General features: G+C 53.9%; 1 protein-coding gene across 4 annotated transcripts in view; it reads left to right on the forward strand.

Moving 5' to 3' along the window:
- Positions 1-23,457, forward strand: part of DNMBP (dynamin binding protein) — a 36,543-nt gene that overhangs the window by 10,670 nt on the left and 2,416 nt on the right. The window contains exons 5-16 of one of the 4 annotated variants that reach the window (XM_076338833.1): positions 721-843; positions 1,401-3,341; positions 16,480-16,667; positions 17,283-17,382; positions 18,149-18,296; positions 18,809-18,826; positions 19,484-19,683; positions 21,167-21,297; positions 21,539-21,643; positions 21,853-21,981; positions 22,454-22,786; positions 23,246-23,428. In XM_076338833.1, the coding sequence (XP_076194948.1) occupies positions 721-843; positions 1,401-3,341; positions 16,480-16,667; positions 17,283-17,382; positions 18,149-18,296; positions 18,809-18,826; positions 19,484-19,683; positions 21,167-21,297; positions 21,539-21,643; positions 21,853-21,981; positions 22,454-22,786; positions 23,246-23,428 (3,599 nt within the window). Of the gene's footprint in view, positions 1-720; positions 844-1,400; positions 3,342-7,052; positions 7,509-16,175; positions 16,209-16,479; positions 16,668-17,282; positions 17,383-18,148; positions 18,297-18,808; positions 18,827-19,483; positions 19,684-21,166; positions 21,298-21,538; positions 21,644-21,852; positions 21,982-22,453; positions 22,787-23,245; positions 23,429-23,457 lie in introns of those variants that run through there. The other 3 variants (XM_076338834.1, XM_076338836.1, XM_076338837.1) reach the window with 3 other exon arrangements.

Below are 23,457 nucleotides of genomic sequence, written 5' to 3' on the forward strand. Positions count from 1 at the left end.
TACTAGCCCATACTCCATCACAACCCCTTGCCACAAATTATGAAAGATAGGAATGACATTTTTAGTGGCCTTTGCAGTGGGCTCTGCCATGTCCCATGCTCCCGGGACTGAAATTAGTAGCTGAGTGGTATCTTGTGATGGCCAACAAGTGTGCGCTGCCCCGTCTGGCTGTGGCCTGTTCAGAATAGCTGGGCATCCAGCAATGGGTGCCATGGTGAAATAGGTGCACAGAGGTGATAAAGTGGGGAAGGTCCCTGGAGCCTCAGCAGCGCTGAAGCTGTGACAGAGCCTGTGACTCACAAGACGTGGCCATCCCGAGTGTGGTGGCCTGACTTCTGCGCTGAGGCCACGCAGGGGCCAAGCCTTACAGAGTGAGGAGCACCAGGTGGATGTGCCCAGTCACAAGACACTGGTCTCGTGGTCCAGCACTACTGGATCTCTCAGTCCTCATCGTGGCTCTGAGTTGGGAAGCAAGCAATGAAAGCAGAGAAAGTCTAGTATGTCTGTTCCCAGAAACTCCATGCTGATAGCACAGTCCCAGCAATGAACACAGCCTGTTGGTTGCCTGGAGTGAGCCGAGGGCACAAAGCTTTTTGTTCTCTGTTAGCTCTTAAGCATTTAAAACCTCAGGAATTCCTGACTCCCAAACGAAAGGAGGGTGGAGGGAGTGGTGGTGGGCTACAGGAAAGACTAGTTGCTGACAACTGCTTCTCATTTTAGGGCAGTTTCCTAGCAGCTTTGTGGAACCTGTGGATATTCCCCCTTTGAAGCAGGGAGAAAAACTGTTTGTTTGTACCAGTGACTTCACATCTCAAGAGCCAGGGAGCTTGTCATTGCAGAGAGGTAATCGCCATTCCCTTCCTTTGCTTTGCATCTCATAACCTTCACCTGTCCTTCCAGAAGCATGAACCTAGTCACAGAATCCTGCCTAGAGTGGCAGGAGAGACAGGGAATTTCCTAATACCTCATGACATGGGTCATGTCAAATGCACCATGGCCCTTTGGGCTTCTGGCACTCTGATACTGGTTTTTCATGATCTGTCATTACTCTTGAAACTCCAAATATTGTCGTCATGTGATCATAGTAAACTTAGAGCTGCCTTTTAACTGCCTTCCAATCCCCAAATCTTAGACTTGCATTTGGGGGAGAAATGAAACCTTTGGTGCACCTTCATGGCTTAGCAGCCAAAACTGTGTATCTTAGATATGTGTGTGCAAGAGGCTGCCGATGCTTCATGCCTTACCTTCATTCTGTGCTCTTGTGGATACCCAACACACACTGAGCTCCGTGCAGAGTGCCAGACCTTACCCACAGCCAGGAAGGACACGGACAGGCAGGAATAAGAGGTGGGAAGCAATCATGAGGACAGTTTTGAACTGGTGTGTCTCATTCCCTGCAGGAGACCTGGTGATCCTGGGGGGGTCCCTGGCCTCCAGCTGGCTCCAGGGCCGAAGCAGCTGGGGTTCCAAGGGCTTTTTCCCCTCATCATGTGTGCGGGAGCTGTGCCTTTCAGTTTGGAGCCGTCAGCTGTCCCAGAGTGCTCTCCTGGAGGTGCCTGCCTACTCACTGGGCCAAGCCCGGGCCCTGATGGACCTGTCTGCTCAGCTCGAGGAAGAACTGGACTTCAGGGAAGGGGACGTGATCAACATTGTTGGTGTCCCAGAGCCTGGCTGGTTTGAAGGTGAGCTCAGAGGCCGCAGGGGCATCTTCCCAGAGGGTTTTGTGGAGCTGCTTACTCCTCTGCGAGCACCAGGAACCTCAGTGGATCCAGAGCCCACAGGGACTTGTGACACCAATGGGACAGTGGAGGTGCCCCCCAAGGAGGAGGAGGAGCCAGGGAGCACCTATGGTGTTGCCCTCTATCAGTTCCAAGCCCTGGAGTCCAAGGAACTGGATTTTGATGTGGGTGACAGGATTCGGATCGTAGGCATTCTGGAGGATGGCTGGCTGGAGGGGGAACTGAGAGGGAAACGCGGCATCTTTCCACACAGATTTGTGAGGCTGGAAGCCTCTGAGCCTTGCAGGGAAAATGTGGGTGCTGGGGATCCCCAAGGTGGAGGCAGCTGTGGAGTCACTGTCCATCAAGACACAGAAAGCACCTGCTCCGAAGCTCTTCCTTTGCCAGGGAAAGATGGCAGGGAAAAGGAGGATGGCTCGGCTGCACACCCTGAGCCTGACACCATTTTGTCTCACATGGCGGGGAGAACAGAGGGTCATCCTGGCACAGGTTTGGAACAGCGTCAGGCCTTTCCTGACACTGGACACCAAGGGCCACATCCCAAAGGCACAGCAGACTCCCTACCCTTTGACTGCACAAAGACGGTCAATGGCCTTCTCCCCGCTGCTCAGCTGCTTCCCCAAAATGGCAACAGGCCTGACCAGGCAGGTGAGTTGGAGCCTGGGGGGACCATTTCAGCCTCCCCAGGAAACTCAGAAACTCACACCCTGCCTGAGCATGATGGAGACACTCCCACTGTGCCCCCGCAGGCTCCCCGCTCCCCCCCAGATCCTTGCAGGAGCCAGGCGATTTCTTCTAACAGCTGGGCAGCATCCAAACCCCAGGAGAGCCGGAGCAGTGCCCAGGACCTGGACAATTGGGTGGATGGTCAACAGGAGAAGTCCAAACCTTGTTCCTCCAGCTTGGGAGGTGCCCAGGTGGGCCTGGACACATGGGCTGGGAGCTGGGGGGAATGCTGCCCGCTTGCAGCGCAGGGGGACGGCTGCACGGACCTCGACTCCAAACTGACAGAGCAGCTGGCGCAGTTTGAGAAGAGTCTGACAACTACTGGCGCTGAGCAGGACAAGGTCTCCCGACACTTCTCTATCTTGGACTACAGCTCTGAGAAGGACATTGTCCGTGGGTCTCCTGAGTGTGCCCCCCACACCAGGCAGCCAGAGAGGAGGAAGGCCCTGAGGCCACCCCCTCCTCGGCCCAGCAGCCTTGCGACAACCCCCGTGCACACGCTGGGTGGCCAGGTGTCCAAAGGCAGGTCTCTGTCCTTCTCAGTGAAGCCCTCCCGGCCTGCGCCCCGGCCTCCGTCAAGCAACCAGCGGAGGAGTGTGGCCCCTCCGCAGCTTCAGCCCAGCGCCCAGGAGCAGCGGGCAGAGGAGGGACGTGAGGACTTGACACAGGCAGGATCAGCTTCCCCCCACTCCATTCTGCTGACGAGGATCGGCGAGGTGGAGCGAGACCTGGATGCTTACGGCAAGACCCGCGCTGAACTAAGCCTGATGCTGGAGGAGCAGCAGGATGAGCTGGTGAGAGCGGAGACCCTGGAAAACCTTGATTTCTGTGACTCCAACATCGAGAGCCTCAGCGTGGAGCTGCAGGAGCTGAGAGGTGAGTCTGCAGCAGCATGGGATGGGGGTGTGTCAGGGGGACAGCTGGCCCCTGCTGCGTACAGGCATTGTTGGAGCCAGCCTTTTATTTCCTTCTTTAATTCCTGATTTTGGTCGTTTTGTAAGCATTATTGCAGTACAAGTCATCATGATTTTGCCTTGGAGAACCACAGTGCCATTCTCTGGACATCCCTCGGCCCTGGCCTTCCCCACCCCCTTTTCCTTCCAACTCTCCCATCTCCTCTTCCAGCCCCACTGTACATCCAGAGCCCTCATCTGATCCATTCCCAGTGTGTCTTTGCTCTCAAGCAAAAACACAGCTGCTGCAGGTTCAACCTCCCTGCCTCACCCGCTCTTAGCTGTAGGGGAGTGAGCAGCAGCTTCAGAGTGGCTTTGCTGGTGGTCCTGCAGTTGAGATCTGAGTTGATGTCTGTGACGTGCCTGCCCTCAGCCTGTCAGGGCGCTGGGTTTCCTGCAGTTTCTGCTCTCGTAGTGATATAGACCTTTGGGGACTTGTCACTCAAATCAGAGGGGATGCGCAGAAGGGTGCTGAACCTGGCCTGGGAGTGGGGAGGGTTAGTGGGCAAAAAGTAAAGCCTGCTCCTGTGCTGCTGCCGTCCATGGAGTCCAGAATTTCAGGACAGGAGAATGACACTGCACTGTCGGTAACAGCCACAAAGAGCTTTAAATTGCAGCATGTCTGTAGCCAAAAAGATGACTCTTGTCCTTGCAGCCCATAAAAATTACTCGGGGAGGAGAAATTTGCCCTGTTTCTATCAGCACATTTGGGCTCCGAAACCCAAAGATGCCATATAAAGATCAGTGCTGTTAATTACGTTATACTTGGTATTACAGTAGACAAAATGGAAAGACGGGACCACGTACATCTCCCACAGTCCCTTCCCCAGCTTCTCCCAGGAGCTCTGACACTGTAGTTCTGTTATCAAAACCCACGATGTGCAGGAAATGTGGGCACTGCACGCAGGAGGTGGAGTGAAATGCCAACTCCTGCCTGGGGATTACTCACTCTGACTTCATTGCCTCCATCCTCCCACTGCTTAATCAGTGCTGGGGAGCCCAGGCGCTCTGCTGCAGGATCGCATCTGATGCAGAGCACATGGGAATGAAGGCTGATACGGGTGCACCAGGGAAACAGGGTGACAAACAGCCTCCACGTCAGTGGCGTGCAAGAGGGATGCTTGGAAGGAGGCTTAGAGGATTTGAGGCTAGATGAAACAACTTGAAGGTAGGAAGAGGGAAATCTAGGCTGGATCAAGGGGAATTTTCTTACAGGATAGATCTTGCTGGGAAATGTCTCCTACCGTCCCAGTGCTTCCTGACAGAGGACGGGTCCTGTGGAACCTGTGCCCTGTTGGTTACTGGAACTGGAAGTTTTAGGCAGGAACTAACACACTATCCTGAGACATCCTACCTGTCAAGTTATCCCCTTAATAGTCTTAGGGGATTTTTTACCACTTCAAGAAACCTGAGAATCTATAAGTAGCCTCTCTGGTCCTATGATAAAGATGTGCCCTACCCAAGCTCTGCTGCATCCCTCCTGCCACATCCAAGTGTGGCCAGAGAGCATGTCTCAGGCTTGCTAGCCCAGCTTCAGTGCAGCAGGCCAGATCAGTAATGCATCGGCTCAGCAAAATGTGTTTGCACCATGCCTCAGGCGTGACTTCTGCCTTGACATGGTTAGGGGAACATGGAGGCACGCAGGAGGGAGAAAAGCTTTCCCTAAGCATTGACCAGGAACCAAAGTAGGGCTGGTGCAGTCTTGGGGGAGCCCAGGCCCTTGGTGTGTCCTTTGGGGAGCCAAAGGAAGAGCAGAAAGTGTGTGGTTTTCTAAAACACATGTTTAAAATCTGCAGGTTGCTTCTTTGTATGTCTCGTGTGCACACTGGGGGTTTCACTGATCACCAGGCTTGGGCAGGATTAGTGCTTGCCCTCCTGCAATTGGAGTAGGAGGGTCCATTGGTTTTACTTTTGTCTTCTACCAGCTGGGAGCATTGGCTGTGCATACCTAACAAGTGGTGCAAGAACCTGAGACATGGATGATATGCATGGACTCTCCTGCTTTCTGTCTAGGGCATGTTGTGGTCGTCTCTTGGTTTCTCATAGGAGCTCCTGTATTTGGTATGGAAAACTGGGAATATGTTGCGCCCTGCAGCGAGAGGAGTGTGTGTTTCTGTAGTGTCCTGGAAACTTACATTGTGTGTTGCCAGTGAACTCCATAACCCAGATAGTCCCTTCAAGCTTGTTCCTATCAGTGGGGGGGACCAGCCATTCACCTTGGAGCAGGGAACCAGGCAGCTGTGGCTGGATGGCACTGCGTAGGCACTGCTCAGGGATGCTCTGTCGCGCAGGGAGCTGCTCATCTCCAGCTCTTCCCAGGACCTGTGGATGAGGGCTGGGAAAAAGGTGGGCTCAGCATCAGGTTTGAGCCAGGGGCAGCCTGAAGGCCTCAGTTTCCCCCAGTGAGGTGTGGAGCAGAGCCCAGCCTCTGCTAGACCGCGTCATTTAGCCTCCGTGCTGGCAGGAGCCTGAAGGCAGGGGAAGGAGATCTGGTATCCCATCTCTGGTCTGTGGCTTCCTGTGGTCTCACATGCCGTTTCCCTTCCCTGAGGACATTGGTCTTGGGGCAGGGCCTCCGCATGCTCCAGTGCCCTCCTTTTCCCTGCCTCTGAGCCACCTGTGGAGAGGCTTTGGCAAAGCTGCGGAGCCGGTTTGGGCGGTGAGAGCCTGCCCAGCCCGGCCTCCCTCCTTGGGGCTGGTTACTGATTACTTTGGGCAGCAGGTGGAGGAGGCCAGGGCTGGCAGTGATTGGGCCCACGCCTCTTCGTACCCTTGCTGGCTGGTTTCAGGAAGCGGTGCCTGCGTTTCACTTGGGACAGGAGCGCTGGAGCAGAGCAGAGAAGCAGCGTCAGCTCGGGCTTGGGCTCAGAGAGCAGATAGCAAAGGGAGTCAGCACCTGCGCCACACCCCGACAGGACTATGTGCACTTATCCCAGCACGAAACACAGTGTGGAGGATCTGAGGCAGGAGCCACGGCTCCTGGGCTGGGAATATGAGGACTGCTGTGCCGTGCGGAGAGAGGATGTGGCTGAGGTGGGCACACTGCGTGGTGAGGCTCACTGCAATGACAGACCCAGGCCGAGCAGGCAGTACTCGGGCTGCCAGAGAGCAGACAGCAGCTGGGACGGTTACAGGAGAGGGGAGGGCATCTCGGTGGACCGACGGAGCATGAATGGAGACTGTGGAGGTTTTTGGAAGGGAGATAGCCAGTATGCGGACTGCAGGAGAGTAGACGGTGCTTGGGAAGGCAAAAGCCAGGATAGAGAGGGTAGAAACTATAGAGTGTATGAGAGGGAGGGCGTTCAATACAGAGGCTGCAGTTCTGAGATAAGAGAAGGGCGGTACAGACAGGACAGAGTACCTGGGCAGTATAGGGAGGGGGGAAGGCAGTATGGAGAGGATAGGGGCCCTGGAGACTATAGGGAGGCGGGAAGGTGGTATCAGGAAGACAGAGCTCCTAGGGACTACAGTGAGCATGAAAGACATTATGGGGAAAAGGAAAGGTGCTATAGGCAGGAGAGGGATGCTGGGGAGCGTAGGGAGGGGAGAAGGCAGTATAGAGAGGAGGGGGGCAATCAAGTATATAGGGAAGGGGAAAAGTGGTATAGAGAGGATGGAGGCTCTGGTGCATATAGAGAGCAGGAAAGACAGTATATAGGTGTTAGGGACCAAGTAGACCAAGAAGACATTGAGCGGCGCAGGCAGCCCAAAGCCCATGTCATGGACCACAGCAGTCTGGACAGAGGTTGTGAAGCCCCTGCATTTGTGGTCTGGTCCTCAGGAGATGGTAGCGTAAGCCTGGGGTCAGGCACCTGCTACACACAGTCCAAGATGCAGGACATGGACTATGACGGCCATGGGGAGCTGGAAGGAGCAGCCCCAGGGCCCAGGATGCCAGCCAGGAGCAGCGGCGGAGCAGAGCGCTCAAGGGTACGCACGGGCCGGCCAGACTGGAGCCAGGTCTGGGAGCAGGAGGCCGAGGAAGCAAACAGGGTGGGCTCTGTGCTGCAGCGAAACAGCTTCTACAGACGGACAGCTCCCAGCGCCCTGCGGCACTCGGAGTTTGTGCAGACCAGGAAGGAGAAGCGAGGTATGCGGGGAAATGCTGGGCAGTTGCCTCGGGTGTGCCTTCGCTCTGCCCTGACACCAGGGCAGAACCAGGACTCTGGCACAGGCGAGTGGCCGGCACAGCAGGGCTCTCATGGGAAACCCTGGAGCTTGCTGAAATGGGCATCATCGTCATTATCCCTCTGTACAGTCACCTACGTGTCCTGCCAGGGCTCTTGCTCCCATTTCGCGGAGGCCCAGGTGGGAGGGAAGCCCAGGCAGCACAGACCCACGGCTCACTGCTGTCCTTTCGGTCGCTCCTCCATCTGTGCCCCGAGTGTTTTGCGTACACCCTAAAACCTGTCGCCTTGATTTGTCTGCTCTCTCAGGGCCCCAAGGAGGTTCCTCATGGGGGAAAGGGTGAGGTGCTGGGGTTATTCCCACTGCCTGTTCTACTTTTATAACCCATCATGAACAGATTCTGTGTGTAGGAACCAAATCGTGGCCATCCAGAGGGCGAGTATGGCAGCAGTTCACAGGCAGCACAAAGCAGGAAATAGGAGAAGTTGTTGTTGTAGCACTCGGACAGACACAGAGGACAAGTACTTGTAGTTGCGTGGTTACACATGGGCAGGACACCAGGGCACCTGCGCACTGGGGGGCTGTTGCAGATGGGAATGGTACCTCCTGCATTGCCAGCCCCTCAGTACCGCAGTGGTCCCTTGCCCGTGCCACAGCAGTTGCGTGTCCTGCGTCCCCGAGCCATCCCTGGGTCTCCAGTCCCATCAACCGGCACCCTGGAGCTAGAGAGATACCAAAGCTGGAGGGCTCAGCCTGTCTTGGCATGGGCAGAATTGTCCCATTGACACCATGGCTGGGACAGAGTCAGCTGCAGACAGCTTTGTGGGGCTTGGCTTCGTTGTTGCAAGGATATTGGTGTGTGTTGGGGAAGGGACAGCAAGGTGGTGGGGTCTGGGCAGACGGAGTGAAAGAGCAGTTCTTGGTGGACTGGCCTCCCCATTGGGCAGCCGTGTGCTTGAAAACCTGTTTGCTTCTGCGCCCTTTCTGCCAGCGTCTGTCTCAGGCACGTGTGTGAACTCTCCGTGAAGGGGGGTTGAAACGCAGAGGAAAACCGCACCTCCGTGCAGCGGCAGAAGTGGCAGAGCTGGAGGCTGTGGCTGCCTGTCGGCTTAAACAGCATGAAATCTGTCCTCTGGAGGTATTTGATTAAGCAGGCTCCCCCGGCTGCATTTTTGTGCTTTCAGCTGCCCTGGTAGGGTGGGACTTTGCTCGGTTGTGTCCCCAGGGCGAGGGAAGGGAGAGGCTTTGCAGTGCCAGGATGTCCAAAGGGCAGCGTGGAAGCTAGGAGGAGCCAGGAGCAGAGTGGGGAGGGAGCCTTAGGAGACTGGACCAGTGCTGGCCTGGCCGGCTTTCGCAAGAGCTGAGGGGACAGACTGCAATGCTGGGCGAGAGCCTTCACTCCTCTGATGTTAAATGAGACGCTGCGTACACCCACGCTTGCGCGGGGAGGGGGTGCTGGATTTTTTTCCCTGCTGTGGCAGGCTCAGGGGCTGGGGAGCAGCTGCAGGAGGTGCAGGGCAGGATGCCCTCACCATCAGGGCCAGTGTCCCACAGCAGGAAGGGGAGGAGGAAGGCCCCAGGCATTTTGTAACACTGTCTGTCCATCCTGTGGCTCAGTTCTGGCTGCAGTTCCCCGTTACATTCCTCCTCCTGCCCTGCTGGGGCACAGTGTTGCACCAGCAACAGCCCTCCTCCTGCCGTAGCTGCCTCAATGTAAGACCTCACCGGCACCAGCACCTCTTTGCTGCCTCATTGTAAGACCTCAACAGCACCTGGGAGCCTCCCCAAAAGCCCTCTCATCGTCCTTGGTGGCAAACACCCTCCTGTCCAGCTGATAGAAAAAAGTCTGCTCTGTTTTTCTCTCTGCGTGTGCTCCAGGCACCTTTTCTAATGCTGCCTGCCACTCTTCCAGGTTCCTCCACAGAGTAACAGAATTTAGGGCTTGAAAGCCCCGTTAGAGATGACATGGCCTGATCTTTTCCATAGGCGGGGTTATTAAACTTATTACAGATTTCTTTGCAGTGCAGCCCAGTGACAGCTACTTGGTTAGACCATCTCTTCTGGGATGAGACTCAGATGTGTCTGCCTGCCACATCAACAGAAGGAGAACCCTCCTGTCATAGCTTTGCTGCTTAGTCACCATCACTCTTACATGTTTTGCATGCTAATGTGTTGCATTTCAGCTCTGAACCCCAACCTTTTTCTACTAAATTAGAGCTTTTTAGTGATGGTATTTTCTTCTCAGGCAGGTACTGTAATTAAGTAATTTTTCAGTCTTCAGTTCTTTGTAGTGAATAGTCTTAAAATACTCCTGGCAAAGTCTCACAGGAAGACCTTTCAGTGTTTGTTTTTCCTGATCATCATTCATTCTTCAGTTCATACTCTTTTAAAATAGTGGACTTCATAGCAGCGTGAGACGTTCTGGGTGGGTGTCAGCACTTGCTTGCACAGAGGTTTACCTTGCTGCGCTCTTGTGCCCTTGTCCGAGGACCCCAATCTGCCTCTGCAGCACTCAGGGAACTCCTACTGAGTTTTGGCCGACATGAGCAGAAGCATTACTCCCCAGAATACAGTCCTACGTGTGGCTGCATTTCTTGTCCCCATTAATACATTAATGCATTTGTCTGCATTAAACCTCCTTGGTTTGAATAATTCTATCTTATTCAGGATACCTTGGGTCACTCAGTGACTCATCTTTATTTGTGAACCTGTTGAATCAATGTTCAGTTTTCTACATGACAGCAGTGATTTTCCATTTACTTTAAAAATATTATATAGGATCAACTCAAAATACAGTCCCTGGAGAATCTGATTAGGAATGTCTTCTCTTCTGGATATTCTCCACTGGCAATGGGTTTCTGAGGTGCCAGTTAGCAAGATTTTATTTCTGCTTTTTAGATGGAAAGAAACATTTATTGTATAATTGTCTTTTCACCAAACTTACCAAGAATATTACTATTTCTGCTTACTTGTGGGATTGCGTTATTGAAAGGGTTTCTTTTTGTCCTGGGTGGAAATAAAATTCTATTATAAAGTAGCATTTTATTTCTTCATTTAAAAAAAGAAAATTGTATTCTTAATTCTGCCATCCATGGATTTTTCTTGGTATCTTTCTTCTCATTTTTCTGTACTTCAGATTTCTTGGTGTCAATTGTCTATTATCTGTTTTTCTACATTCATTCATTCATTTATTTATATTAAGTAATAGAAATAATATAAATGCTGCCTTTATTGAAGCACAGACCCAGGACAGGTTTTTCATCAATATTGTTCTCTTTCTTGATCACATAACCATGTTTTTTGGATTATCTATTTAAAACATCCTTTTAAAGAACTTTCAGCTTTCATTCTTTTTTCCATCAATCTTTTTGCTCACAGCCACTTTTGTTGATCCTCTACCTCAGCTTTGGAAGGTTAGCTCTTTGCAGACCATCATATTACTTCACTTTTTTCTGCGTCACAGGTTGGGACCATCCCCTGTTCACGCTGAATGCGGTGGGGCTGTGCTGGGACGATGGTTGTAATCTTACCTTGTATAGAGATGTCCCCACCAAGCAGGCTCTGCTAGAAACATCTTTGAGATGTTAAGTTGTTCCAGTGGCCCTGGAAACGTGCCCCCATCTGCTCCTGTTCAGCTCATTTCTGTGGTTTGTCTGGATTTATCTGCTGCTCCTTGGTCTCAGGACTCTTCCAATGCCAGTGGCTGAATTCACTTCTGTGGGCTGAAGTCCTCTTTTGCCATGGCACCTCTCTGCTGCACCTCCCGCTTCCTCCTAAGGAGCAATGAGACACTGAATATATCCAGTCTGTTGCTTTTGGAACAGTGGATATATTCTGTTGCAGGCTTATTATCAATGTCCAGAGTGAGAGTTTTCACCCCGGCCAGATCTTGGTCCTGGCAGAGAGTTTAGCCTTTCGCTCAGATTAATCATTCCCTGCCCTAGTTTCATCCCCTCTCTTCTCATGGTAGGCAGCGGCTCCTCCCCTCCTGGCGTCCACATACTTCAAATATTTGCAGCTGGTTTGTTTTGTCCTGAGTCACTGCTTGACTCTGCTGAGCTGTGAGCCTGGGGCTGGGCTTGCCTCGCAGGTGGGTGCAGCTCCAGTCGGAGATTTGTGCTTACCGAGCCGGTGCAGGGGATTGGCCTCAGCGCTGATGGGCAGCACGTCCCTCTTCAGATTGCGTTAGCAGCCTGGGCGCCCTGCGAGGCTGCACCGTGCTGTGAAGGATGCTGGCAGGTGAGCCCTGGCGAGGAAGAGTTGGGGGGCAATGCCTTTGGCTGAGCCCCCCAGCCTGTGTGTGATGGGCATGCATCCCGCTGGATCTGGTCTTCATGGGTCAACTCTGCTTCCGGAGTGGGGCAGGGAGAAAACCTCTGATTGTGTGTGTGCTCCCGCTAGGAGGTTGGGTAATAAGAATTAGAAGTTTTCATTCATTGGAAGAAAGTCATTGAAAGTGGTATTTCTGAGACGAGCAGGATGAGCCATGTGATTGCAATATCAAATCATGGCTTCCACGGGAAGGGCAGAGGTGGGAGTGTGATCCATCCTGACACGTCGCTGCCAGGGGCTGGGTTATGAGTTGGTGTTGAATCTCCCATGCGTCAGCAGGCGAACTAGCAAAGCTCAAAAGCAGGTGCTCCTGGGAGGCTGTCACAGACTATCAAACCAATCCAGAAAGCCAAGGACTTGTTGCAAATTCACCAAATGGCATAAAGAAAAGGATGTTGTTAGAGGTTTTAATTTAGAGAGGCAGATTGCAGAGCCTTTAGAGAGAGATTTAATTTAAATTTAATTTAATTTAATTTAGAGAGAGATTGCAACCTACAAGAGAACAAAATTTGAGTGTCTGAAAATTGTGATTGAGAACATTGTTTTTGGAAATGTATTTCTGAATGCCCGTTTGGCATCTGTGTCATGGGTAAACATGAATTTGTCACTGGATTGGAATTTGGTGGCTTCATTAGAAATACCTGTTGCATTCCTGCAGGCTAACAGAGCCTGTTCCAGCTGTGGTGTACATCTTAGTGCCTCCAAAGTTGATGGGCATGATGACCCAGATTGAAAGGTAACATTTAAATAGAAAATCTGTGAGGTAAAATGGAGATCTGTTTAAAAAGCATTTACTAGATGACCAAAACCCACAGCTATGAAATGGGTGGGTTTAGTTAAATGCTTAATAAGCCTCATTTAGGGAAAGCTGCTATTAGACATGCAAGAATGTGTGACAAACAGGAAAAAAGAAATTGATGGCAATCAACAGAGATGGTATGAAATACCAAAAGTGAGAGTTTTTAAATGCATCAGAAACAAACCCTGAGTATTATACGTATTGGTCAGATAGAAGAGCCAAATATTAAAAACAAATTCTGTATTTGAATTTTTTGAACTGCAAGTGTTTGGAAAGAGGCAGGATGACTTTTGAGTTCATTGCTAAAGGAGGATGCCAGACTAGTGATAAACAGCAAGAGTCCTAAGAGACTTGGCTGCAGCATAGCCTTGTTTTTAAACAAATCTTGAAATACTCAGAAAGAGCAAGGCGGCCAGAGGAGAATTAATCTGTATAAGTTTTCAAAATAATGCAAACACTGATATAGTATAAGTGGGTACAACTGGTGACCAGCATCGTGCCAGGTCAAGCAAGCTGAGCTGATGCCTACTATGGGCTTAAAACGTGTGCAGGAAAGGTTTTAATTTCCCTTCCACAGGCAGGGATTTGAGACTTGCAGGGGAAGGGTGCCGTGGAGCTGGCAGTCTCGCCAGTGTCAGTTGAAGCCTTGCTGCAGGGCGCTCTCGGAAAGGGCCTGACCTAGATTTACTTGCCTGGGGTTTGCTTGGTGGAGCATGGGGAGCTGCTGCATTCGCCAGCGGCGCTGGGCATCCCCGGCTCCGTTTTGGTGAACTGGAGCCAGACATACTGTGTGGCTGCAATTTAGCTATGGCTAAAGCTGGGAGCACAGCAGCGTTGTTTGGTGTGACATCAGGACATCAACTCCCGAGATGTCCTGTACAAAGCTTCATGTGGTGGCATTTTGCCTGGGGATAAATGCAAAATCCTATTATTTGACCAAGGCAAATGTAATCTTTTCCATTTGTCTTCCCAAATGCTGCTGCATGGGCCATTTCTGGCTGTTGTTTTGGATGGTCTTCATTTTCAAGATTCTTCCCAGGCCACCCCATGCCGCAGTATCAGATCACCCACCCACCTCCTCTGGGTTTCACACACCTGTTTGCATTGCAAATTAACACCTTCCTGCTTCTTCCAGGTTGCCTTCCCACTTGAGCTTGCTCTCCTGCAAAACAAATGCCATTCCTTAAAAAAATTTATATCCTTCTTTAAAATAACTCATTTGTTGTTACTTTCTTAACTCTTGAGCTGCAGAGACCTGCTGACTGTATTATCTTGGTGTTTCTTTGTCCCTCCTGTACATTTTTCTGTCTTGTGTCCTGTTCAGGCTCCAAGCGCTGTGTCTCGGGCAGGATATCCCTGTTGGGTGTTTGTAGAGGACTTTGCACAGCAGGGCCTGGTCTGCTACTGAGGCTTTGCAGATGCTGTGGAAATGCAAACAGCAAATGTTAAACCCAGCGGCTGCTCCCAGGCCCTCCTCGCAAACTCCTGCTGCATTTGAGTTGATAAAGTTCATCATCGGGGACTTACTGGTAGGGAGCCAAGACAGCCACTGACTTAGCTGAAACCAGCCTTTTCCCTTATGCACGTTGGCTCTGATGGGGGTAGTTTTAAGGATACTTTCCAGTAGGAATCAGTGAAGCCTGCTCTTCCCAATAATTGCTTAATAAATGTAGTGCTGGTTGTGCCGCTAAATCCTCCTCACTGGAGCTGGTCCTTTTGGCTCTCCCCAGGCTCGATTTCAAGGCAGGGCAGCAGAGACGCCTGCTTAGAGAGACAGGTATCTTCCCTCCCACGTCAAGGGCATCTTCTGAGCAGGGTTTCAGCTGGGTTTCCCATTTGCTGCAGTTGGGGGGTTGTCTGGGACTGATTTTGAAGTTGCTCTTTCTGCAAGAGGCACAGCAGTTCGTCCTCAGCCCAGGTAGCTGCGAAAAGTTGCTGTTTGATGCCAATGCTGCTGGTTTCTGTTCGTCGCTGCTGCTCTGCAACGGGAAGGGCTGGACGGACTGGCATGGTTTCAGCTAGTTATGGGCTGAATCGGTGTCTCATCTCAGTCACGTTTCTTTTCTTTCCTGGGTCATTTCAGTGCAAAAACCCCAGCCTGGCAGAGCAGCAGGCAGGATGCTTAGGCTAAAGCAGCAGTTTTCCACGTTTCATGCTGCCACTGATTACTGCCGTCACCCTGCAGGGCGAGGCTGGGGGCTGCCTGCAGGCGAGCAGGGCCTGCCCAGCACCTGGGCAGAAGCATTTGGGAGCACGGGGGTCTCTTGGGGCTGTGCACGGTGGGTGCCAGGGTACCAGGATAAGTCCCAAGCCCTGCTGGGTGTCCCTGGGAGTCCCCCAGGCTGAGCTGCTGTTGCCTGAGGCTGTAACCGGAGAGGTCAGGGAGGTGGAGATCTGGAAGTGCCTGTCCTGCAAAAATATTTTTACAAATGTCTGAGCTGGGGCATGTCCACAAATCTAATAAAATCCCATGGAGAGGGAGCAGCTGGGGATCCGTGGGAGACAGCTGGAGTGGATGGGCATTTGTCAAATAAGCAATTGGCCTGAAATCAGGTACCTGAGGGAGGCTGGGGTGCTGCAAGGGGCTCGGGGGCCCCGTGGGCGTCAGTTCTGCAAAGCAGCTGTAAAATGGGGGAGATCTGGGTGTTCCTGGGCCAGACCCTGCCTCAGAGGGGTGTCCCAGGGAGGTGCTGGAGAGGGGCTTTCCTGAATTTGTGGGGGGGGTACTGTTGCTGTGGTTTTGGCCAGAGGGCACATGCTTTTAAAAGCAGGCCAGGTGGGATAGAAAGTGGCTGGGGCCCAGGAATCTGCTGGGGGATAAAATGTCTCAATGAAAACTGGAGGGGGCTGGGCCGGCCTGGGAGCCGCAGGTGGGACAGAAAACCAGGAGGAAAACCGGCTGCCGGGGGCCTGGGACAGGGAAGAGGAGGGTGGCCAGCTGCCTGCACGCCCCCAGACCCTGCGGGCAGGGCAGCCACACTGCCTGTGCCAAGCGCCCCAGCACCCTGCCGGGGGTAGGGCCGGGAAGCTGCTGCAGGGGGAATGGCGGCCTGGGCACGAAGCAGGTCCCTGGGCTGTGCTGGGGGCCTGGGGGCCTCTCCACCCCGGGGCTGCCTGCCACGGCAGCGTGGCCACCCATGGGGTGCATCCAGCCACCCCGGGCCTCCACCTTGCCAGGCCTCTGGGTGCCCACCCTGGCCTCCCGACGAAGGCCGCCACCGTCCCGGCCTTCCTGGCCCTGCGCAGCGCTGCTCGCTGCGGTCCAGCTCCAGGCTTTGCCGCCGGCAGCCGCACTGTGGGTGCCCGAGGCCTTTTCGGTCATTCAGATGGAAATGCCCTGGGGCTGGAGAATGGAAACCCTGTTCCCAGCCGGAGGGGAGGGGGCAGCCGCCATTACTTGGCCTGGAAGAGGGTGAGGAGGGGAGCGGGGCTCCTCCCCTGTCTGCTCAGCCCGAAGGAGTTTCCTGGGGCAGCAGAGTTGGGGAGAGGGGTCTGGACCCGGCCAGCATCACGGAGGACAGTCTGGAGCAGGTTTGTGTTGCTTGGTGCCTGCTGCCCCGATGATGGAGCATTGCAGCATTACTGGTGCTGTGAGGAGGGAGCAGACCGGGGCTCCCTGCTGCCCTGGGGCTGGGAGTGCCAGGAATGGCTTCTTTGGAGAGGTCCTTGGATGGACAGTCTTGCTCTCTAATGGTCGTGTTTAGCAGTCTTATAGGTTGCGTGTAGCACAGTTCAGGCGCTACTTGTCTCTTGTCCTTGCATCCTCACTGGAGGATGCTGACCTTGCTTGTCTGTCTTGCAGAGATGACTCTCCTGTCCACCCAGACACCATCTCTGGAGACATCCTCGGCTGCCACTGAGAGCCCAGAGCAAAGGATGCTGGAGAAGAGGTCCAAGGTTATTGAGGAACTGCTCCAGACAGAGCGGGACTATATCCGAGACCTGGAGATGTGCGTGGAGAGGATCATGGTGCCCCTGCAGCAGGCACAGGTGGGAGCATGGGGGCAACCTACGGTGCAGCACTGGTGGGATGCGGTGAGGATACTGAGTCCACTTTGTTCTTGGAGACTTCCAAGCAGCAGCACAGGAACCCACAGGGGAAATTCAGCTATGCTGAGGGGAGCAGGATGGTTCTCGCTGCTCCCTGCACTTACAGAAATAGCCCATCTGTTTTGGGATCCTGCTGAGCTCTCCCATTGCTGAGAGCAAGAGACCTGGCAGCAAATATCACAAATGCATTTCCTGGGGCAGGAAATGTTCCTTTTCATTTGGTTTGTAGGTTAAATTAATTGTCAGGAGAAAGAAGATATGACGTCTTGGCATGGGGACAGAGTTGGTGGAAGGAGAGGGAGACTATCAGGTGAACAGAAGCAGGGATGAAATTACTGGGAAGAGGGGGACACTGTGTTTGGTAGGACATGTTGAGAGTTTCAGTGCACTGGGAGACAAGGGAGTGAATACAGAAGTCACTGTGATGGGAGGAAGTCACACTGGGTGGCTGCTGTGGAGCTGAGGGCTGATGGGTTGCGGGAGGGCAAGGGGGGGCTGTTGGGTCTGGCTGGGACATGTTCCCCCATCCACGACATCTCTCTTCCCATTCCCCAGATGCAGAACATAGACTTTGAGGGTCTTTTTGGAAACATCCACGTGTTAATTAGCTTCTCCAAGCAGCTGCTGTCCACCTTGGAGGCTTCGGATGCCATCGGTATGAATTCTGCTGTTACCTTTTCTCAGCAGGCTGGGATGGGCTTTGCTAGTGGCAGGGCAGAATAGAGTAGTTTAAACGGCAGGAGAGTGTCACTGGGGTTGGAATTCCTCCCTGCTGGTCCCTGTTGCTGCTCATCAGTCCAGCAGCGAAGCCAAGGAGATCTGTCTTGCCCCATGGATCGCTATGCTGAGAAACACGGTGCTTGTGGCCCTCCCTGGCCCCTTGCCCCAAAGGGAGCCCCACTCCTCACTCCTGTGCTGCCAGCTTTTGCCGCTCAGGCCTTGGGCAGCCTGTGCCTTTGCTCTCCATGTGGCTCCCCAGCTATGCTGCCACTGACCAGTGTCCCCGCTCCTCACCTCTGGGAGAGCTAGATCAATTGAGGTCTCTGGGCTAGTGGCTCCTGAGGTCCCCCTGGGGGCTCTTCAGCTAGGTATACAGTTCCCTCAAAGCACGAGTGAACATGTCCTGGTGAGTTATCATGACATGCCCTTGGCTTCAGCCTGGGGCCTCCTTGCCTTGGCAGACCTTTGATGCACAGCTTCCCATTTCTGTCCCCCTGGCCTGCAGCGACAGGGAAGCAGGAAGGATGTGCGGGCATGCTGAGGGTGATGAGGAGGCGTCCTGGTTGCTCTAGTAACGCTGTCCTCTCGAGCTATGTGTGGTGAAGGGGGACAGTGGGCGTCTCACCATGAGACGTGCCAGGGTTGTTGAAGGCAGCCGGGGACCAGGAGACACTGAAGTCCTGCTTTGCTGCTGTCTGCAGGACCAGTGTTCCTGGCACAGCGTGCAGAGCTGGAGAGCATCTACAAGGTGTACTGCCAAAACCATGACGAGGCCATTGCACTGCTGGAAACATATGAGAAGGATGAGAAGATGCAGAAACTACTCCTGGACCTGCTGGATAGCCTCAGGTTGGAGCCTCTGGCTGTGGCGGCCAGCAGGCTGGGGTAGGGGGGGTCAGTCTCCAACATCCCTGCCCCTCTGCCAGCAGTGCTTGGACAGTTCAGGTGGTGACTGGAGAGGGGACGGCTCTGTCACTGCATAGTTGACCAGGCTCTGGGTTCAAATGGCCCCCAGGCCCCACCTGTATAGGCCCCCTTAAACTCTGAGCAGAAGCCACCAAGTTACAGAGAAGGTGGCATGACCTGGATTGAGGGCTTCTGTTCCCCAAGCCCTGCCCCACCATGGCTGGTGAAGAAGGAGCCGCTTTGCCTGGCTCAGCGATTGCCAGGGCTCCAGCTTGTGGAGGTTAATGCCCCCGGGAGCTGGCAGTGCCAGCTGCTGCTCTGGGAGGACAGGGCTGCCCACTGCCCTGGCAGCATCACTGCGGGAGGGGGCGAAGGCGCTGGCTATGGGATTGCACGCCTGCCGCCCCATTAACCCGTTGCTTTTCTTTGCTTTTTGGCACTCTGTGGGTCGGCAGGAGCCTGTACAGTGAGTGGTAAGTGCATCCTTCCTGTTAGTCCCTGCCTGTCTGTCTGTCCTGGCCTGGCTGCTCCCTTGTAACTAACCTCCTGCCACTGGCTGGGTGCATGTCGGGGGACCCTAACGGTGCCTCGTGGAGGCACGTCTGGGAGGAGCAGGGTGTCTGTGATGCGATCACAACAGAGACAATGGGTGGGCTACACAGGCAGGCAGAACAGGCAGGTGATGAGGTAAGGGGAAGTTTTGGGCAGGAAGCAGGTTTTGGGATCTGTCAGCCCCAAGGAGCCAGGAGAGCCCTGTGCCGGCTGCAGTCCTGAGCACAGTCAGTCTGTCCTGCAGTGGGGCTCAGATCTGAGCAGTCGGGTGGTAGGACAGAGTCTGAGGCAAGTGGCACTCTGGTAAGTTTGAGGCTTTGCCTGTGGGGGATTTTGTGGTGGGTCTGGTGATGGAGAGGATCCTGGCTCGGAAGGGTCACCTGGTGTGAGTGAGGTTTGAGATCCCTGGGGTTCAGGAGCGCAGTGAGTTTGGAGATGAGGGTTGCGTGACTTAGGGACTACAGTGGATTTAGAGGCATTGGTATTCTGGGTCTGGTTGGGGTTGGTTTGGGGGGGCAGAATTTGCGTGGCGGAGCTGGACTGAAACCTGGTGCATCTCCTTTGTCCCAACTTCCCAGGGGCTGCACAAACTACATTAACCTGGGCTCCTTCCTCATCAAGCCAGTGCAAAGGGTGATGCGGTACCCACTGCTGCTGATGGAGCTGCTGAGTGCCACCCCCGAGGCTCACCCTGACAAGGCACCGCTCACAGCTGCTGTCCTTGCCGTCAAAGAAATCAACGTCAACATCAACGAATACAAGCGCCGGAAGGACCTGGGTGAGTAGGTGGGTAGTGCTGGGGAGAGAGAGACAGGAGCGGGTGTGTTGAGGTTGGCATCTGTCAGCTCCTGAGCCTTAGCTGGCAACCACAGTCATGGAGGGAATCTGCTCCCAAAGTCTGTGCCCTCACAGAAGGGCAGTAGAAGAGTTGCATTTAAAAAATTTGAGCATAAGATACAATACTTAAAGTAACATAGTATACATCTGACTTTAGCTGTTTCTTGTGATATAGATATGAAATGTATGCAGTTGCTGATCACATGGCTATTAAATGAAAACAAAAATAATTCTAAGACAAAAAATATATATTTAAAATTAAAAAATGGAATTTTAAACAACACAAGTAGGGAATTAATCTGCTAGGGCAGCCTCTGTCTTACTGAGATTTGGAGACTAAGTTTGAAGGTATATCTGTAGACAGGACAGAATCGCAGAGGCGCTGGCTGCAAAGGGCCCTCTGGGGTCTCCTGTCCAACCTCCTGCTTGGAGCAGGACTGTCCCCAACGTTGGCTCTGATCAGCCATCGCTCCCTCCAGCCGATTCTCACTGACCCCCAAGGATGGAGATTTCACAGCCTCTCTGCTTTCCTGTGCCAGGGCTGCACCACCTTCATGGTGAAGCTGTGCTCCCTGATCCACCCTGAAGCTCCCAAGCTGCCATCTGTGGCCGCTGCCCCTCCTTGTATTGCCTGGCACTGCTCAGAGGAGTTTGGCCCCATCACCTTTGTAGCTGCCCTTCAAGTAGCTGCCGGGTGTGAGCAGATCCCCCTCCGCCTCCTCCCAGCCAGGCTGAGCCCGCCCGGCTCCCCCAGCTCTTCTTGTGGGGCCTGAGCTCTCCCTGTGGGTCAGGGGCTCTGGTTCTCCCACATCTCTTTTGATCTGGGGGCACCAAAACTGGACACGGTATCCAAGTGCAGCCTCTCTGGGACTGAACAGAGGGAGAAAACTATTCCGTTTGACCTGCCGACCACCCTCCCTGTTTTCCCCTGGAAGCCCCTGACTCATGCAAGTCTTACACTTCACTCTTCCCACATAGCCCTACTGAAGCTGAGGTGACATGGGCTGCCTGTAATGATTGCTCATATTTGCTAAAGAAGCAATATGAATACCTTCTGTATGTCCAGTGATTATTTTATATCATCTCCTATGTCATCTTATGCTAACGCTATGCATAATCCTGTGGAAGAGTTTGAATGGTGGGTCTACAAACTGCAGGGCATGTTGAGAGCCAAATAGGGGATTACAGGTGGCACAGTGCTGGATTCAAGACGAGGTATGGTATGGTATGGTATGGTATGGTATGGTATGGTATGGTATGGTATGGTATGGTATGGTATGGTATGGTATGGTATGGTATGTGGGGTACTTGGGACTGCAGAGGCTTAGGGAAGGGGAGAGCCAGCACGGCAATTGTTGATGAGGCACTGTAAGACATAGGCATTGTGCTGACAAGGGTTCTGATTTCTACATCATTCTCTTCAGTGCTAAAGTACCGGAAAGGGGATGAGGATAGCCTCATGGAGAAGATCTCCAAGCTCAACTTCCACTCTATCATCAAGAAATCCAACCGTGTGAGCAGCCACCTCAAGCATCTCACAGGCTTTGCACCCCAGGTAACGTGCATCAGCTGCCAGGTGCACTTACACCCTGTGGTGGTTCTGCAGTGGTATCTGCTGTCCGTCCCACACACCTTCCCCGATGAGTAGCTCTGATCCAGGCCAGCAAGGCAGAGTGAGCTTAGGGTCTGAACTACCCATCTCTGCTGTCCGGCTTGTGGGCAGGAGGCCCCGCATCTTGCACTCTGGGAGGTGCTGGAGTCCTGCATTGCCTCCCTTGAGACATTTTCTCTCACAGCTGAAGGATGAAGCCTTTGAAGAGACAGAGAAAAATTTCCGGATGCAGGAGCGGCTGATCAAGTCCTTCATCCGGGACCTTTCCCTCTACCTGCAGCACGTTCGGGTGAGTCAGTCTGGGTGTGATGCCTAACCTGTGGGTCTCGCCGTGCACTGCCCCTCCTGCCTGCATGGTGTGTACCTGCAGTGCCTCTGGCCAGTGCTCCTGCCCTCAGCCCTCCCGGGGGGGTGGTCTCTGAGGGTCTGGGCTGCCCTGGGAGGCCTCTTCTCCTGGGCAGCAAGCATGGCTATGCTGACTGTGTGTCCCCGGTGCAGGAGTCGGCTTGCATGAAGGCGCTGGCAGCAGTGAGCATGTGGGACCTGTGCACGGAGAAGGGCAGTGGGGACTTGGACCAGTTCCAGAAAGTGAATCGGCTCATCAGCGACCAGCTCTTCTCCAACTTCGTGAGTGATGCTGTGCTCTCGCGTGCTGGGGGCACCCCTCTGGGGCCCTCCCTGGGGGCCTGCTGCAGATGGGCAGCCCCTGGGAGGCTGCAGGGAGGGTAACACAGCCTGGGAGAGGTGTGAGCACTCCTGTTCAGCTCTTCCCTCCTGAGAGCTTTGATGCCTGTGGGTTTATGATGTGTAGTGAGCATGCCTATTAGATACACATTTTTTCAGCCCTACCTGAAATGTTACAGCTCTGTGAGAGTTGTTCAGGTACTTCCCATAGTGTTGCCCACGCTGGCACATTTATGTAAAACTATAGAATAATTCCTGTTGGAAGGGACCTCTGGAGCTCTGGTGGGTGCCGTCGGGAAGGTGGACTCTATGCTGTCCTGGGGAGGTTGTGTGCTGGAGGGTGAGCTGCTGGTGTTCACCACACGGTGGGAGAGTGCACCTTGTCTCACTTGCTTTCTGCATCTCTGCCCACCAGAAAGAGCGGACGGAGCGGCTGGTGAGCTCACCCCTGAACCAGCTGCTGAGCATGTTTGCAGGGCCCCACAAGCTGGTGCAGAAACGCTTCGACAAACTCCTTGACTTCCACAACTGCACAGAGCGAGCGGAGAAGCTGAAGGACAAGCGAATGCTGGAGGAGCTGCAGTCAGCCCGCAACAACTACGAGGCCCTCAATGCCCAGCTGCTGGACGAGCTGCCCAAGTTCCTGCGCTTTGCCAAGGAGCTGTTTGCCGGCTGTGTGCGGGGCTATGCTGAGGCGCACTGCGACTTTGTGCGCCTGGCCCTGGAGGAGCTGAGACCCCTGTTGTCGGTGGGTTCCTGGAGCACAGCCAGCGCTCTGGGCTCACTGCAGCGCTAATCTCTGCGCAGGGCTTGTCCCTGAGCCTCTCTGGGACCCGTCCCATTGCGGGGGAAGCTGCTGCTGCTGCAGTTTTGGGCCCCGAGTACCTTGGGGAGGGGTCCTGTGGGATGCTGTCAGAGAAGGGATTGCGGGGTCATGATCCAATTGTGCATAGAGATGGTGAAGGCTCTGGCTGCTCCTGGAGCAGTGGCAGGAGAGCATTCACCTGGAACAATCTCAGGTCATGAGTTTGGGGACCATGCAGAGCTGGGTCCAGACAGGACTGCAAATCTGGGCCTGATGCAAGTCACTGGCAGGACTCAGAGCCCTGCTTGGCCTGGGAGCTGGCATGGTCTCTGCTGTAGCTTTTGGCCACTTTTCCCAGCAGCTGTCACCTAACCATGACCCCCAACCCTGCTCTGGTTCCAGTTGCTGAAGGTGTCCAGCAGGGAGGGGAACCTCATTGCCATCTTCCAGGATGAGCACAGTCGAGTCCTCCAGCAGCTCCAGGCCTTCACCTTCTTCCCAGAGTCTCAGGCAGCTCCCAAGAAGCCTTTTGAGAGGAAGAGCGTGGAGCGGCAGTCTGCCCGGCGGCAGCCCCTTGTTGGCTTGGTGAGTTCCCTCTGCCCTGTGTCAGGGCT

Source organism: Aptenodytes patagonicus, chromosome 5 (assembly GCF_965638725.1).
Source record: "Aptenodytes patagonicus chromosome 5, bAptPat1.pri.cur, whole genome shotgun sequence".
In the NCBI taxonomy this organism is placed as follows: domain Eukaryota; kingdom Metazoa; phylum Chordata; class Aves; order Sphenisciformes; family Spheniscidae; genus Aptenodytes; species Aptenodytes patagonicus.